We start from the raw sequence: 18,294 nt of genomic DNA, 5'->3' as shown, positions 1-18,294 counted from the left end.
GAACCCCATTTATTCTCACTCTTTGTGACCTGTCAGTTAGAAAATCTAAAATCCAGCCCAGCAGGTTTTTCCTGATTTCAAACTGTTCTAAAAGTCTTTTAATTAAAATATGGGGCTGTGTTGTATTAAAAGCCGAAGAAAAGTCAATGAAAAGAAGTCTTGCAAAAGTCCCTTCACTCTCTACATGTTTAAGAATTAGATTTAGTCAAACGTGCGTCCTCCACTCCTCTGTTGGGCCTGTATGCAAACTGCATTGGATCCAGCTGACCTTCAGTCTCTTTCATAATCACATTTCTGATGATTTTTTCAAAGACTTTCATGACAACTGAAGTGAGGCAACAGGCCTGAAGTCGTTTAGATTTAGGGACAGGAACCACGACTGCTTCTTTCCAAAGAGAGGACACATGTTGTGTTTGCAAGGATTTGTTAAAAATAACCTGAAATATAGGACTGAGTTCATCAGCACAAGATTTAATTAGGCGGCACTAATATTATCAGGACCCTGGCTCTTGTTCACATTGACTGTATGAAAGGCCTTTTTAACATCGCTGAGTTCAATGATAAAGTGCTGAGTATCTCTCAGTTTCTGTTTCAGTTCAGAAATATCCTCGCTAAAATCAAAAGAACTAAAACGAGCATAAAACATGTTCAAAGCATTTGCAAAATCTCTGTCTGAATTAAAACCATCTAAAATGACCTGACTGCTGCTCTGGGGATTTTGAAACCCTGCTATGGTTTTCATACAAAGCCAGGCAGACCCAAAATTTTTTGCAGCAAATTTGCTTTCAAGAAGGTTTTTGTCTGTTTTGCTTTCAAGATCTCGATTTTCAGTTCCTTGGTGGCTGTCTGAAAATCAGTAACAGCCCCTCTTTAAAGGCCTGTCTCTTTTTCCTTAAACAGGATTTGACGCTTTTAGTGACCCATGGCTTATTGTTAGCGTAAATTTTAACGCGCTTACGGGGTATAATCATGTCTTTACAAAATACTGCATAAGAGCTAGTAACATCCACCAAAGCGTCGAGATCATCTCCACAAGACTGAATAAAAACTTCCCAATCTGTACACTTAAAACATTCCTGCAAGGTAAGCACAGATTCTTCTGACCATATGTCAACATCCTTAGTCTTTGTCTTCTCTCGTTTTAAGACAGTTTTGTAGATGGGCAGAAGATGCACACAGTTATGGTCAGAAGATCCCAGAGGAGGAAGCGGGAGGGATTTATAAGCATTCTTCACCGATCCGTAACAAAGGTCCAACATTTTATCCCGTCTGGTAGGACAGGATACATATTGATACAGATTGCCCAAAGTTGATTTAAGGGAGACATGGTTAAAGTCCCCCATTATAAAGTTTGGTGCATCAGGAGAGAGCGCCTGCAGCTTCTGCACTACGTCTGAAATGATGCTGCAAGTGGAGGCGGGGTGAGCCTTCGGGTGAATGTAAACTACGGTTATAAAAAGTTGTGGAAACTCACGGGGGAGATAAAAAGGGCGCAGTGACACAGATAGAAGTTCAACATCTGGTGTACAAATACACTCTCTAACAGTCACAGCGCTACAATAAAGATAATTGATTGATTGAATCTTTATTTTGAACATGTTGAAAAAGTACAACAACATAGAATTAAGAAGACACAAACAAACAAAGCAAAACAAAAGGAAAACGAGCAAAAACAACTACGAATAACTTTCATGTTCAAAAAGCAGCAGGAAGAAGCACGAGCTTATTTAATCCCACCCCCTGTCCACTGTCTAGTAATCAACAGACTGCAGAAATACCTCCTTACAATCACATTATATGTTACGTGTATTTTTTTTAAATGTATTAATTATATGTGTATCTGTCTTTCTATCTATCCATACATACGTATATACACATACACACATATACACATTTTCAGTAACCCCAGTAACCTCAAAGGATACACAACCTACAGATATATACACCCACACCAACATACCCGTGCACCCGCACACACATGAAAATATTGGACAAGATCTCCACCTCCTCCCTGTACGCTGCAAAAACCACATCCTTAAACCGCTGTTTAAACTGCGCCGTGCTCGGACTTTGCTTCATATCTGTTGCACAGCTTCACTCCACACACAGAGATGCAGAAACTTTTTAAAGTTGTACGGATACGAGGATGTTAAATTTAATTCCCCCTCAAATTGTGTCCCCGTTCCCTTTTAGAAAACAGTTTTAGAATATTGTCAGGAAGCAGGTCGTTTATTGCTTTATACATAATGTGTGCAGTGAGAAAATGAACCAGATCTGTGAATGTTAGAATTGTTGATTTTAAGAATAGTGGATTTGTATGATCTCTGTCAGCAGTTTGATGGATTATCCTTACGGCCCTTCTTTGTAATATAAAGACTGATGATAGCGAACAAGTAAACCTCTGCACAGTAATGCAAACACGGTGCAATCAGGGAACAATAATGTGGAGTGTTTGTGGTCCAGAATGTGTTTTACTCAAGATTGAGACACTTCTAGAAATTTTGTTATGTATATGATTTATATGAGACTTCCAGTTTAATTTATCATCTATAATCACACCAAGAAACTTATGTTCAAGAACTCTTTCAATTTCCACACCATCTACATGAATCTGCACTTGTGCATTTCTAAGGGAATTCCCAAATAAGACTATTTTAGTTTTACTGAGATTTAGAGATATTTTGTTCCTGTTAAACCATTTTTTAAAATTTTGTACATTTCTGAAGTAACTGTATCCAGCAGCTGCTTTAGATCCCCCCAGAACAAAAACTATTTGTGTTGCCTGCAAATAATACTCATTTTGATATATCAGATGCCTGTAATATAGTTGTTTAGAGCAGCACTGAAGCCCTCATGTGAGTAATTCCACCTTTGAAGAATTTGAAGCTCTGATGCCAGTATGGGGCTTAAACCCACGATGCGCTAACCAGCTGAGCTAATTGGCCAAACAAAACCAACGGCTAAATGAAGCACCTCCACAATCAGAGAAAAAAAGAAGGTTCAAGCCGTTTAGCTGGTGTCATCAGCAACAACATGCTAAGCTAAGCTGACTGCCCAAAGCACGGGTCCTCTTCAGCCAATTCCTCTGGAACCGGAAAATAGCACAAACTGCAGTTCCTGTGATGTCCACCAGAGGCTGCAGCAATGAGCCGAACACCAAAGACTCACATGTCAAATGTGACACTGAGGAGTCAGTCAGTCCACATGATGCACACAATGGCCAGTTTGGCCTAACCTAATATTCTGACGTTGAGAGTTAGGGGGCGGAGCCAGATTAGAGGGTTCACAGATGAAGGTCATCAGCGCAGGTTTGAAACGCTTCACTTCAGGGTCAGTGAGTTTTATTTTGAAAGTGCTGACCGGAAGCGGTGCTGTTCATGACTGAGGAGTGACAGTGTGGGAGCATCCTGACGTCTTCTGTCGGAGCACAAAGTGGAAACGCACCTCCTCCTACTCCTCTTCCTCCTCATGATGCACGAGCACGCGCTTCATCCTCTCAGAGCCGTTTGATTTCATGTCGGTTTGTTTCCGGTTGGGCTCTAACGGAGATCTCTTTTGTCCGATGGCCTCCTCCTCCTCCTCCGTCCTCAGCATCAGCACCACCGCCGGAGGGCCGTCGGGCCAGTCAGGACGGCCGGGATTGAACCAGCAGCAGCTCTGCCGGAAGCTCTGTGAGTAATTCCCTTTAAAATGCGGGTGAGCGCGTCCTCTGGGATGTTTCAGGTTTCCACCTGCAGCCCGAGCACGCGGAGGGTCACTTTGAGCCTGAGCACGAGCCTCAAACATCAGGAAACTGCTGCAGATGTGCCAGATGTTCCAGTAGCCTCTGGCAGCTCCTGCCTTCACGCTAGGACCACAGACTGCGCGCCTGACGCGATTAATGCCGCGGCAGATGGAGACAGCTGGGTGGAGAGGGGGGTGGAGGGTCTACGGGCCAGAGCACAGGGTCGTCTGCAGGCAACAACCCCCTCCGTGAAATTAGAAATAAAGACAGAGGAGCACCGAAAAGAACAGGGCGCAAAATAGGAAACAGTGAGAAAAGAAGAAAATTAAGACGATAAAAAAAAATACAGAAAACCAAACTGTAATAAAAATAATAATAAAAATAATTTTTACAAAAATGTGGAGACATTTGGAGACAAAGAAACTGCATGAAATAAAAATCTAAAAAATATGTCGAGATAAAGACGCTACAATAAAAATAAGAATTAAAAAAATAAAATAAATAAAATAAAAACTTGTAATAAATAAATAAAAACTGCACTTAAAGGAACTGAGTCCGAGGTAATAATAATAATAATATTAAAGCATGAAATTCAAAATAGAAGCTAAATACACCAAAAGAATCAAGAAAATAAAAAAAAATTAAAATCAGAAACATATTTTGTAAAAATATTAAAAAATCATCGAGACAAAGAATTATCAGATAATAATAATAAATGCTGCAGTAGAGACAAACGAGCCCATAAAATACTGAATGAAAGCTGAAAAATTACATCTTTCCAATAAAATGCTGAATTTCTCTGATATAAAACTCTTGATTGTTTCAGTTTTTTAAAGGCTCGTCTGCAGTGAACAAACAGGAAGTTCATGTTTGATGTGTAATTTAAAAAAGGAGCTTTCCTTCGGCAGCGACGGCGCATCATGGCGGCGCATCATGGCGGCGTCTTTGCCTGACGAGTTAGCTTAAGCTCTTCCACATCCTGCATGGATTCCCTCCTTACAGGGGACCGGGTTGGACCCTTTGGTGGCCCGGTTACGGCCCCTGGGCCGTATTTTTATTTCTGCAATAAGAAACGTAGCTGATATTTTTACTGATTATAGAACAGCAGGAGCAGCTGTGCATGTCCACTTTCACATATCTGTAGCTCTGACCAGCAAACATGCCCGTGCAGGCCCACAGTGGGTGGGGATGGGTGAACTGTGGGGGTGTGTGGGCTGGTCAAACACTTATCTGTGGGTAAGCCCACTGCAGCCCACAGTAAACCCACATTTATCCGGTAAGACCTGAAACTTGAGCCATGATCTCACAGAGCAGGCAGTGAAGGGTGTTTCCTCGTTGACTTCTGTAGCACCGCAAGTCTCTCTGCATCCAGGAGTCGCCCTCTGCTGGCCACCAGAAGAAATGCAGCTTTCAGCTTTGGCCTGACTTTTTATCTCTGTGCATCCATGTGTTTGGTACCATTTTCACTATGTCTGAGCTCTAGTTTAGACACACTGAAGCCTCCACCGCCTGTGTGTAGGAGGTGGTGGAGGAACAAGCCCTCGTTGTGTGCAGAACTCTGATCTTCAGTGACTTCACTCGTTGATGATTTCATGTCCTCTCCATCTGTCCCCTCTCCCAGGCTGAGGAGGCCCGACTGACCCGTTCATCTTTACCGAGTGCAGAACAGCAGGACCTTTCGTCGCAAGTGGCTTCGCCATGACAGAGCAGAGATTCAGCGACATGACCGGATGAAACCTGAAAGAGCCACGATGGAGAGCAGGAGGAGGCGGGATGTCGACAGGAAGGAGAATTAGGACGGGAACAGCAGCAAAATCCAAAAGCTGGTGTTTTCTTTTTCTGCCCAAAGGTTAGAGGACTTTCTGGACTTTGAGCACGTTCAGCTTCCCGAGAGCCGACGATGTAAAAGAAGACAGCGGTGATGATTGTCCCTCTATAAGCTGCAGCAGCAGATTGTGCAACATACACATGATTGTCTCACAGGAAAGGATCAAAGAGTTCCTCGTCCTTTAGCTGAAATCTGACATCACGCGTCACAAACGCACAGCAAATACGATTGTGTTACTGATACAAAGGGCAACTAACCGTCCTGCAGGTGTTACTCTTTAAAACTGGACTGGAGGAAGTGCTCGGACACCGTGTCAGAGGGAGGCAAACCATTTTGGGCATCGGGAGTAGATCCAGAGGGAGACCCCATGATGTCTCACCTACACGCCGGCCTGAGCTCGGAGACAACGGAGAAAGCTCGACTGGAGCTGAACGAGAACCCGGACACCCTGCACCAGGACATCCAGCAGGTACACGGCTGCACCACACAGCTGAGTCAGATCAGGCAGGTCTGCAGAGTCAGACGAAGCTCAGGTGATGCTGTATCTGCAAATCACTTCCACCACACTCCTCCATCAGTCACACGGGCGTAGAGACCAGCTGGTGACCCCTAGCAGCCACTGGTTGCTAGGGAAGAGTTTTCCCCAACCAGCTCCAAGTAGATGCACGAGGTTTCTCTGTTCTCGCTGCACGCAAAACCTCCTGATTGCTTTGGTTGCACTTTATGACGTGTCAACAACACTCGGTGGTTGGGAGGCAAAACTAAACTCTGCTGATAGCTTCTTCTTCGGTGGTGTGGGGTCACTGCTGACAGTAGACAGTACAGATGTTTCTCGTCAGGCTAAACCTGTGACGGGAGAATCTGCACCGTCACCTCTTCACACATCAGCTGCTATTACTCACGTAAAACTAGCTGATGGATGGAAACAGACATTGCACTTCATTTTCTTTCAGTTTTCCTTCACAGATAAATTATTATTTTTTATCAAGAGATTCTACAAACTTGTGTACATTGTATGCATCTGACTTTCTCAAACATTTCTTTCCCAATCATTTTTACCTTTTCTTGTTAAACAAAAGACAAATTCAAATACAAAAAACATCATAACAACACACGAACAGAAAATTGAGAAGAAAAAAATGAAGAAAAAATATTTAAAAAATAAATTAAATAAATTAAAATAAAAAAAATGTAATTACAAAAAACAAAAATTAAAATTAAACAATAAAAAAAAAAATTTTTTTTTTCTTTTTTTTTGCCTGTCCCGTTTGGCTCTTTTGCATCAGAATTATTGTCTAAAGGCAAAGAAAGATGCCCAACGGATTTACTGTACCAAATTGACCATCCCAGCCTTGCCGTAATGGTCCATTTGATTCACCTTTTATTGTTTATTTTATTTTCACTTACTGAATACGGGACAGACTTGACTGGGGGAAAGAAGGGGAGAAAGAAAGAGGGAAAGAGAAACAGCTGAGAAGAGGGACGGGGGAGAAGGGCAAAAGACAAAAACCAACAGAATGAGCAGAAAAAAAAAGAAAAGAAAAAGAAAATGCATATATCAATCACCTGGATCACCTGCTGAGAAAGAAAGAAGAAAACAAGCAGAAGAGAACAAGAGTAATAGAATAAACAACATCACAATGATATATGGGAATATGACAGTAAATACTAAATGTTAAACATTATTGTGCAGCACATAAGATCAACAGAACACAGTGTGCTTTGAGGTAGGAGCCAAAAAGGGTGTAGTTTGTGGGTGTGATCACCCGTGTGTACACCTGTGAGCATGGACGCGCTTGTTTTTTTAAAAGGTTCCTTCATGTAATGATCTGCTAGAGGGTGTGGGGGGGCCACAGCCCCGTCCTCCAGGGCATGAAGCAGGTATGGAGGAGATCAAAACTCCAGACATCCAGAGGCCCCCAGAACACAAGAGACCAAGGAAGACCAACAGAGGGGCAGCTGCGCCACTGTCCCAGAAAGAGCTGAGGAGAGTCCCAGATGAGGGCTCACTCAGCAGCCGCGGAGCAGAAGCCAGGGGGAGTTGCAGTGACGCGCCCGTGAGCTCCGCCGGCAGCCAGCCGCGCCTGAGTGACCGAGCCCCAGGCCGAGAGGCCGGGGGCACCCCACCTCCGAAGTGGCCCGAGCGAGCCCCAGGCTCCAGGCCCCGATAAGCAGCCGCCAAGGAGTGAGCCGGTGTGTACCTGGACGCCCATCCCCAGACACAAAGAACCACCAACACACCGACACCTGAGGGAGTCCGCCACTGGCAGGGGAAGTGGTGGTGGGGGGAGATAGGCCTCCAAACCTTGGAGGGCCTGAGGTGTCCCCAGAGAGGTGGCGCCTGACACCCAACCTGACATATAGACACAGACATACAGGCACACACAGATACAAACATCCATTCCCACCCTCATGCTCTCATATGCACTTACTCCACACTCAACCAACGTGGAGACAGACATAAAGAGACGTTGTACACACGATCACACTCCCCAAGCGTACTCTACAAACCGGGTCTAGGTACCCTTGCCCCTGGAGGGGGGAACTGCACCCAGACCCAGGTGGTGTTTCCCTTTTCCCTGCGGTGGGGGGAGGCAGACCGCCCCGACTCCGCAGCAGCAGGGAGGCCCCACACTCCAGACCGCAGTTGGACGGCCAACTCCTCCTCCTAGCCCCCCCGCTCCAGCAGGTCGCAGAGAACGGGGGTGAGAGAAGACTCCAAACCTCCCTCCACCCGCTCATTGTAGTGTTGATGCATGTGTGTTCTAAGGTGCATTTAAAACCCAGGAGGGCATGGAGCTACCTGCCAGAGAGCAGCAGGTAAGCGCATGGTCCCTCCTGATAGCCCTCAATGTCTACGTGTATTTAAAATTGAGAGGTGGGCAACGATGCCAGGGGTGGGGTGTACACCCTGATGGTACTTTGGATTCCGTGTAGCGTGCCCACCCCCAAGATCCTATATGTATGTGTAATGAGAGTGTGAGTAATGTGAATGTCTAAGTTGTGGGATAAAATTGAGGCAGAGGCAGCCAGAAGGGGACAGAGGGGGGGGGGGGGGGGGGGGTAGCCTCCTCTGCACCCTGGTGACATACCCCTACTCCAAGGCCCTGCATGTGTGGGTGGTTGTGGTGGAGCGGGAAGAGGGAGGCAGCTGGAGATGGGGAGGGAAGGAAGGGAGGGGCAGGTAACCCCTCCCTGGGGCCAGCTCCCCCGCTGACCCCAGTAGGCACCCCCATACTCCGCGACCCGCCAGGGAAAGGGGGCTCAGGCCCATCCAGACCGGGGCCCAGTGCAGCAGCGCCTCCCGGCCCCACAGAGCCCGGGACAGTCCACCCAACCCCACCACAGAGAAAACTGCACCCACCCCACCATCCACTCATCTTCCAGACTACATAAGACAATAGACGCCCAGGCTGAGATCTTGCTCCACCTCTCCTGTATCTCCCCCTCCTGCAGAGAGTTCCTGAGGAGAGGAAAGCTCCTGCAAGGTGTGACAATCTCCCCCACCAGTTGAAGAGCCCCCCAGGTGGCTCGATGCACCGGTGGCACCCTGCTCCAGGGGTGGGCCCCCATGCACCCACCCGCCCACAACCCCGGCAACACACCAACCAGGACCCAAGCCCCCGAGGCCCGGCCCGGGCCCCAGCCCAGAGACGGAGCGCCCCCAGAACCTCACGCCCATCCCGGACCCACCCAGGGGCAGCCAGGCTACCAGGTCAGTAACCCACGTCCGTCAGCACAGACCCTCCCCAAGCCCCACTGCACGCAGCCGCGAGGAAACAGTCACCTGAGAGCCAACAGAGCCCCCAACCGGACATGACCGCTACCCCGGGTTGAGCCCCCCAAGGAAGATGCCTCCGGGGAACCCCCCAACGCCCTAAGCCTGTCCCTACCCCCACACCAATCACAACAGTGAAGGCGGGACCAAACTATGACCCCCCACCCCCACTAGGTGATGGAGCTGATCAAAGGAGCCCAGAGCAATTGATCTGATGTGGTGGCAGAGGCTGTATCAAGACTAATGTAATCTAATAGATAATTTCTATATTGGTTAGAATTAAGATTATTTTTATTTTTCCAGTTCATGAGGACAGTTTTCTTGGCTATGCATAGGGCAGTGAAAACCATATGGGCGATATTCTTTTCTGAAGTGACATTATCTAAGCTGCCCAACAAACACACTAAGGGGGAAGTTGGAATGTTACATTTCAGACACTTCGATAAGTCTTCACATATCTCGCGCCAAAACTTCTGACCTGGTGGACAGAACCAAAGAGCGTGGATATAATTGTCCGGTGAATTGGTTTGGCAGTGTGAGCAGTTGTTGGTAGACGTAAAGCCCATCTTGAACATCCGATGACCTGTATAGTGCACTCTATGTAATATTTGGTATTGAATTAATTGAAGACTGGGATTTCTAATTAGATGAAAGGTTTTTAAGCAAATCTGAGACCAGAAGTTTAGGTCTAAGTTAACTGATAAATCCGCTTCCCATTTTGCAATAGGAAGTGATATTGATTCATCTGTTTTAGAAAGCATTCTGTATATTTTGGATAGTAATTTGGGGGGTTTAAGAGTAAGAAATTGAACCACACTTGGTGGTGTTTGTAGTTCAACTTGACCCGGTTTAAATTTCTTTTTTACTATGGATTTAATTTGTTGATATTCTAAAAATCTTTTCTTGTTGATCCCATATTGTGTAACTAGTCCGTCAAATGAAATAAATTCTGTTCCTTCTAGTATATGTCCTAAATATTTGATTCCTTTACCACTCCAATCTGAAAAGTTTATCATATTATTGTTTTGTAATATGTCAGGGTTGTTCCAGATAGGTGTACGTTTGCATGGGATTAATGAAGACGCCGTCAATTTTAGAAACTCCCACCATGCTGTCAGAGAAGAGCTGATGTTGATGCTTTTAAAGCATTCATGTCGTTGGATGTTTGAGCTGATAAATGGTAGGTCTGAGATCTCTAGATTATTGCAGAGTGCTTGTTCTACATCTAGCCAAGGTTCATCTAAGAGGGTGTGTTTTAGCCATCCTGAGATAAACTGAAGCCTGTTGGCTAAGAAGTAGTGCTGAAAGTTAGGCAGTTCTAGTCCTCCTTTATCCTTGGTCTTTTGTAGTGTTTTTAAGCTTATACGTGGGGCTTTATCTTTCCAAAGGAATTTGGACATACATGAATCTAGAGATCTGAACCAATCTTGTGGCGGTTTAGTTGGGATCATTGAGAATAAATCATTTATTTTTGGTAAGACCATCATTTTTATAGCGGCAACCCTTCCCATGAGTGATATGGGTAGACATTTCCATCTAGCCAGATCATCTTCTACCTTCTTTAAAAGTGGGATATGGTTTAATTTAGTTAGATCTGCAAGCTTGGGAGAAACATTAATACCTAAATATTTTATATTTCCCGATTGCAGTGGTGTAGAAGAGGAATTATGGAAGGAGCAATTAATCGGTAGGACTGTAGATTTTGACCAGTTAATTGAGTAATCTGATATTCTTGCAAAAGAGTTTATCAATTCAATCACCCCAGAGATATTGGTTTGTGAATTTTGGAGAAAGAGTAACACATCATCTGCATAAAGGCTGATTTTATGTTCCACGTTCTTGCATTTTATGCCCTTAATTACTGAATTCTGTCTAATTGCTGCTGCTAGTGGTTCAATAAAAATTGCAAATAGTGAAGGGGAGAGTGGGCATCCCTGCCTGGTGCCCCTCAAGAGACAGAAGCTGGAGGATGTTTGGTCATTTGTTCTAACACAAGCTGTTGGGGAATTATATAATATTTTTAACCAGTTTATGAAAGAGGATCCAAAACCAAATTTGTGTAAAGTTGCAAATAGAAATTTCCAGTTAACTCTGTCAAACGCTTTTTCTGCGTCTAAAGAGAATATTGTAGTTTCTAGGTTTTTACTGTATGAATAGTCTATCAAATTAACTAATCTACGTGTATTTGTTGATGAGTGCCTACCTTTTATGATAATAAATAAATAATAAATAAATAAATAAATAAATAAAAATAAAAGAAGGGGGGGGCTTAAATCCTGTGCCTTAAAAAAGAGTAAATTTCAAATTCTTTTCAATCTAGTCGCAGGTGGGTAAACTGCATCGTTCTAACTACTAGAGAAAAGATCTGAGATATTCCACAAACAGTGTCCACTTGTGGATGCATTTTGCAGAACTACCCGTCACTGTGAGTGAGATCGTCTCCGCCCTCGAGGATGTCTGGACACCATTAAGGCATTTTGATGCAGATGGAGGCGATTTCCAAAGAAGTCAAATACAGCCAAGCCAAGATCTCAGTTTGCTGGGGAGTCATATTAAGAGGGTCTGTGGAACTCCAAATATGGCAGTCAGAGGGTCTTCTTGGATCTGAATTCCAAAAACCCTGAAAGTACGGAAAAGAAATCACAATGTGTTCAAACTTGGACAGAAGAAAAACACACGGCTTAGGTTGCAGGAGGAGGTGTGACATCTGTCCATCGGTCTATAACTGAAGAAAACTTTAGATAAACGTTTATTACCTTAAACTGCATAAGCTGTAGCACACGGTGTACTTGAACGCGTGATGAGATTCACTTTATCCCACCACGATTCAAACAGTTCAACATCTAATTTTGTTCTGATTTTACCTGATGAATCAGATTAGAGGAAATTCAAATGTTTCTAAGCTCAAGACGTTTTATGAGGACTTAAAAAACGTCAAATTTATGACTGAAGTTTGACACTTTGTGACCAAAAACAAGTCAAAGGATGAATGAAGCATGACGACGATGAATGAATATAATTCACTGACATAAACAAACGTCCTTTAAGTCATGTGATCAGTGTCTCTGCTGCCTTTTATGGATGCGTAACGAGTCTGTTTTATTAAACCCGTCTTTTGTGATGTTTGTCTGACTTCCTGTCTAAAGGTTCGGGACATGATCGTGACGAGGCCAGACATCGGTTTCCTGCGGACGGACGACGACTTCATCCTTCGCTTCCTCCGAGCCAGAAAGTTCGACCAGATGGAAACCTTCAGGCTGCTGGCCCAGTACTTCCAGTTCAGACAGCAGAACCTCGACATGTTCCAGAGCTTCAAGGTCCGATTCTGTGTTTTCAACAACAAGCCATCAACTGTCTTTTTCAGGAGTCGTGTCTGCTGTGTTGTCCCTGACCGGGGGAAACTGTAACCCCTGCAGAGGAATCGGTGTCCTTTGGTTTGGATGCGTTGGTGCTGTTCAGGGAAATATTCCGTGTTGCATCCTTCCCACATCTCTGACGGTCACTCCTCATGTCCACAGAGAAATATTCACACGCTGATGAGCTGAGAGAGGCGTTCTTGGTCTTATTCCTGCAGTTGAAACAGTTTGTGACACCAGGAAGTCTGCAGCAGCTGCTCCTAACTCCTAACTGTAAAAAAGAATAAGGGAGCCGATTCCCAGCATGTGGGGGCTGCTTTGGTCTGTGATGTGTACGATGGGAATGTTGCTGAAGTGAAACACCGACGCTTGGCTGCTCTAACACGTGTGCGCGTTTGTTGTCAGGTGGATGACCCGGGCATTAAGCGAGCGCTGACGGACGGATTCCCGGGCGTGCTGGAGACTCCGGATCAGCACGGCCGGAAAATCCTCATCCTGTTTGCTTCCAACTGGGACCAGAGCAGGTGAAACAAACACACACACACACACACACACACACACACACACACACACACACACACACACACACACACACACATTGATATATTCTTTTCAAACACATTTGGAAAAACACCAGCGACCTGTAGAGAAGCTTTTGCCAGCTTCCAAGAGAGCAATTGAAGCAACCACCAATGAGAGAGCAGCATGCTGTTGACATGTGACTTGGTAGCGAGTAGCCGTCAGGTACAAAGTGACGGACAGCGCCGTTCCAGCACTGCATTAAATATTCATTACATCGATTTGTATAAATCATCTGATTGTTGAATGTTGGGCTTTACCTTCGGTGCAGCGTGAAGTGCTCTGCAGTATGAGGTAAAGATCCGACCGTGCTCAGCACGCCGGCGCTGAAACTGAATCGAAATGAAACACAGCTTCACGCTGACCGTCAAACCTGACAGAAGCTGATGTCAAAGTTTTGTTTCGAAGGTGCAAACGCGATGAAAAAAGCTCACGTCTGCAGCCTCTCTCTGCAGGTAGACCGTTTTGGTTTTCAAAATAAAAGCAGTGACTTCAGACTGTAAATCTTTGCTTCAAAGCGAGGCCCAGACTCGCCGTGATGTACGTGCGCATCCACACGCGCTCAGCCGTCACCGCATTGATCCAAAACACAAAGAGGCGAATCATGAGTCACTGCTCCGACTAAAATAGAGCTCGGAGCTGTGGTTAAAGGGCCGTCACGCTCTCCGCAGCCATCGATCAGCTGCTGATTAACACCCACACCTCCCTCTGACAGGAACTCCTTCACTGACATCCTGCGGGCCATCCTGCTCTCTCTGGAGGTCCTGATAGAAAACCCGGAGCTCCAGATCAATGGCTTCATCCTCATCATCGACTGGAGCAACTTCTCCTTCAAACAGGCGTCCAAGCTCACGCCCAACATCCTCAAACTGGCCATAGAAGGCCTCCAGGTAGCCCCGCCCCCCATCCTCTTCTCTGTCTGCGAGGTTCACATTGAAGACGATGTGAAACGACCTGCTCTGCTCTCCTTTCCTCAGGACAGTTTCCCGGCTCGCTTCGGAGGAATCCATTTTGTGAATCAGCCCTGGTACATTCACGCCATGTACACCATCATCAAGCCGTTCCTCAAAGACAAGACCAGGAAGAGGGTGAGCTGGAGTTCCTGCGCCTGTTATTCTGGCACTAATGTCAGACGTTACGAGGTTAACCTTCTCGCTCACTGTCCTCAGATCTTCCTCCACGGCAACAACCTGAACTCGCTCCACCAGCTCATCCATCCCGAGTGTTTGCCGTCCGAGTTTGGTGGGACGCTGCCGCCGTACGATATGGGCATCTGGGCGCGAACGCTGCTGGGACCCGACTACAATGACGAGACCGAGTACACGCTCACCTACGACGCCCTGCACGTCAGGGAGAACTGTGGAGGAGGAGGAGACAAGGACATGATGAAGAGGTGAGGATGAGCGAAGGGGCCGATGCAGGAAGTTAAATATTTGATTTCTTTCTTGAAACATTTACAAAACCTGAACTCACAACAGGAAAACACAAATCTGACCACAATACTAAACAAGGCTGACTCACTACACAACACAAAGAAACACAATCTAAGATGTGACGCGTCACAACATGAAGTAAAACTCACAGAAACTAGAAACTGTCACAGTTCAAAGTAGGTCTGATACATTTATTCTGATATTCTCGTGAAATGTTTCTTAGCTCGGTGTTTTTAAACAGATAAACCTGTAGAAAGGTGCGCGCCCCGCCCCCAAACCCTCGCCATCGATGGGTCACCGGGTCGATCCTGAGAAGTTACGGATGACACGGCCTCATTTTAAATCTAAAAAGCTTCTGCAGCTCACCCAAGGCTTAAACCTGCTGCCATCTTAACGAGCTGCTCCATCCACAGAGTGTAAATACACAGCGCTGTGAAGCTAACTGCCCCCAACACTAATAACTGGGTGCTCCGCTGAATCCGATATAGTGTTTTTTAATCAACACAACTGTTTTTTAAATATCTTGCTGCATTTTGTATAAGTTCATACTCAAGTTTAAAACAACAACTACACTAAAGCTATTCTGTTATACCTGTATGCAAAAAAAATATTTCATAGTTCAGCAATACTGATCAATCTAATAAACTTAAACCTACACCATCCTCCCTGTTCTGGTATTTTAAAGAGTACTTAGCATAAATATTAAGCAACCTAACTAATAGGGTTCCAACTCCCAGCAACAACAAAAATAAATAAATAAAAAATAGGGAACCACCCCTCACGCTCCACCTCATGATGCTTAATCGACGTAATCAACCTTAATTTGATGCAGTGTGAAAAAAAAATGCACAGAAATCAATTATTTTTCAAGAAATATTAAATAGATTCAACATCTTTCTTCAACAGAACTGCAGACTGCACAGATGGTACCTTCCCAAAGTAAAAAGTACTATAGCTTACTAGGGTATATATATTAGACTTAATAGTCACTATATACAGTAATTGACTTCTATTCATTTTACATCAAATTAAAACTTTGGGTGTCAGATAATTATTTATTAAAAGCTAGACATTTTAAATGAGAATAAGAAAGAAAAGTCTGTCTTTGTGCCCCCTTTTCCCTGTTCATGCCCTATCGGCCCCCCTGGCTAAACTTTGCTAGATCCGCCCCTGCACAGTTACCAGCGTCAGCTACGTAGAAAAAGATCCTGGAGTAGAAAGAAATATTAAATACATTCTAACAACAGCTTATCAAGCTTAAACGTGCTGCTGTTGTTCAGCCGCTGGTTTCCTCTTTCTGGTGCAAAGTGGGCCAAAAACAAACAAGAGACACGGACTCGCGACAGAAAAGCCGATCAGCTGATCGTTAAGCAGTTTCATGATTGAAGTAGCAGCAAGAAGAGGCAGTCGCTCCATATATCGCTTGTTAAGCTTAACGCAGGAATGCTTTACAAACATTCAGAGATGGACTTACACACTTGCTTTACTTCTCTCGGGATAACTTTGTCGGAGATGAAATGCCGGGTTGCTAGCGAAGCTCCAAATGCTATCCAGACCACCGACAGGTCCCGCATGCCACAGCCGCTCTATCACGTGATGCATACTGCTCCGACGTGCTAACGTTCTGAGGTGAGTTACGGCGTGTTGCAAGTTTTGTGAGGTGCTTTCGTGATATTTAATGGATCGGATTACATTTTTTATTTTTCTCCGATATCCGATCCAGTAATTTAGGTCAGTATCGGACCGATACCGATACGTAATATCGGATCGGTCCATCTCTAATATACACACACACACACACATATACATATATATATATATATATATATATATATATATATATATATATATATATATATATATATATATATACATATATACATTATGTATATATATATGTATATATATATGTATACATATATATATATATACATATATATATATATATATGTATATATATATATATATATATATATATATATATATATATATATATATATATATATACACAGTCTGTATTCTGTTAGCTTGCTGAATCAGTGGGATGTCCATCTTTCATATACAGTCTGTGTGCTGGTCATCTCATGGGAGGAGTTTGTGTTTCAGGTCTCAGTCGGCGGTGGAACCAGGAACTCTGCGACAGACGGACAGAGAGACCAGCACACCGCTACTGGCCCTGGACTGAACACACGCGCACACACACACACACACACACACACACACACACACACACACACACACACACACACACACACACACACAGTCTGACCTGTCTCTGAGCCGTCTGAGCCGTCTAATGCCTCTCAGCTGAGCCTCTCTCCAGCCAGCAGTATCTGTCCTGATGTTCACAACAACAAACAGCAGCAACACAAACACACAAATCAAACGTGTGTGTGTTTGTGTCATCGCCTGTTGTGCACCAGCGGCGTTTATCTCATGACTTCAGATACGCGACAGGATGAAGTTTCTGTGAACAGAGTCAGAAACAAACAAAAAGGGCCAAATGTGACAGAGTTGAAACTTTATGTAAAACCTCACAAAGACGTTGCTATGGAGAAACAGTTACAATCAAATTTAGATTTGAGAGGGTTGCACCAACAAGGTTCATTTAAACAGAGACAACATTCAGTCACAACATTAAATCCTTCTGTTATTTAGTTTTCTCACAAAGAAAACTACTGTTCCCATTTTGCTTCCAGGGATAAAAACAGGAAGTACAAGGTTGCCATGGAATCAGTCCAATAGCTGAATTCAGTATTAGCAGTTACTGTTCGCAGTGTGTGCATAAATGTGCAGGTAGCTGTTGCTGGGTTACTGCGATACCGAAGGAAACTTAAAATCGTGCTTATTTTCAAGGAAGTTCTGCAGACAGTTATTTTCAGATTGTTTTGGTCGTTTATCCAAAAAGCCAAACATCGTCATAGCGATATGTGAGTCACTGCTGCTTCACGTCTGTGTTTCATCGAGTCATAACTCGAAAAGCTTTTTATGAGCAATAATGCACATTTGTGCAAGTTAATTAAATTAGCAGCGTTATATCTGGATCTTTTCTGGGATTTCATCAAATAAAAGCAAATGTACTTTATAATTCACATGTCAGTTTTTCTATCACTGAACAGATCTGCGACGTGTCTGAGTAACAGTGGAGATAAAAACGAAAATATGAGACATTTTTAAATGTTTTAGATCACATTAAAGATTTATTATCGCTAAAAATCTACATAGGGTTATTATATTTAGCACATAAGATATTTTTGTAGTGTAGCTATTAAATGTATTGCTAAGCTTACACCCACCCATTTGTTACTGCTGCAGTATACAGCTGATAGTAAATTAAACAACTCGAAATCTTTAATAATATCAAGAATAAAATAGTGTTTTAACACTAGGAAGGCCCAGAGCCCAGCCATTTGGCTTTTCTACCTTTAAAACCCGGAGAGCAGCCAAATGGCTGGTAGGCTTTTAGCTAAGCTTTAGCTTCAGGCAAGTGGAAGCTAAATTGGCTAGTCATTCATATGTAAATTGGGTTGTTACCTGGGAATTCTGGAGGGAGGGGAGTGGGGGTGTGTGGATGAGGGGGTGGGGGAGCTGCTAAA

General features: G+C 44.2%; 1 protein-coding gene across 1 annotated transcript; it reads left to right on the top strand.

Annotated features, from left to right (window-relative positions):
• Positions 1 to 2,455: 2,455 nt before the first annotated feature.
• LOC146662777 (clavesin-1-like) lies at positions 2,456 to 18,075 on the top strand. The gene is made up of 8 exons (XM_085419428.1): positions 2,456 to 3,671; positions 5,346 to 6,021; positions 12,477 to 12,647; positions 13,092 to 13,210; positions 13,981 to 14,155; positions 14,243 to 14,353; positions 14,435 to 14,658; positions 16,805 to 18,075. The coding sequence occupies exons 2-8, from the start codon at positions 5,920 to 5,922 to the stop codon at positions 16,881 to 16,883; spliced, it is 981 nt and encodes a 326-aa protein (XP_085275554.1). The 5' UTR covers positions 2,456 to 3,671; positions 5,346 to 5,919; the 3' UTR covers positions 16,884 to 18,075.
• The last annotated feature ends 219 nt before the right edge of the window (positions 18,076 to 18,294 follow it).

Source organism: Rhamphochromis longiceps, linkage group LG9 (genome assembly GCF_057381845.1).
Source record: "Rhamphochromis longiceps isolate RC_006_pf linkage group LG9, R_longiceps_female_GT1.1, whole genome shotgun sequence".
NCBI classification, from domain to species: domain Eukaryota; kingdom Metazoa; phylum Chordata; class Actinopteri; order Cichliformes; family Cichlidae; genus Rhamphochromis; species Rhamphochromis longiceps.
The sequence above is the reverse complement of the archived record's forward strand: the minus strand, read 5'-3'. Positions and strand labels throughout refer to the sequence as shown.

Excerpts from the sequence above, each read along its gene's own strand:
- LOC146662777 (XM_085419428.1), top strand. The coding sequence starts at position 5,920 with ATGATGTCTCACCTACACGCCGGCCTGAGCTCGGAGACAACGGAGAAA. Across the intron at positions 13,211-13,980 it reads TCCAACTGGGACCAGAGCAG|GAACTCCTTCACTGACATCC; the intron begins GTGAAACAAACA and ends TCCCTCTGACAG. Across the intron at positions 14,659-16,804 it reads GACAAGGACATGATGAAGAG|GTCTCAGTCGGCGGTGGAAC; the intron begins GTGAGGATGAGC and ends TTTGTGTTTCAG.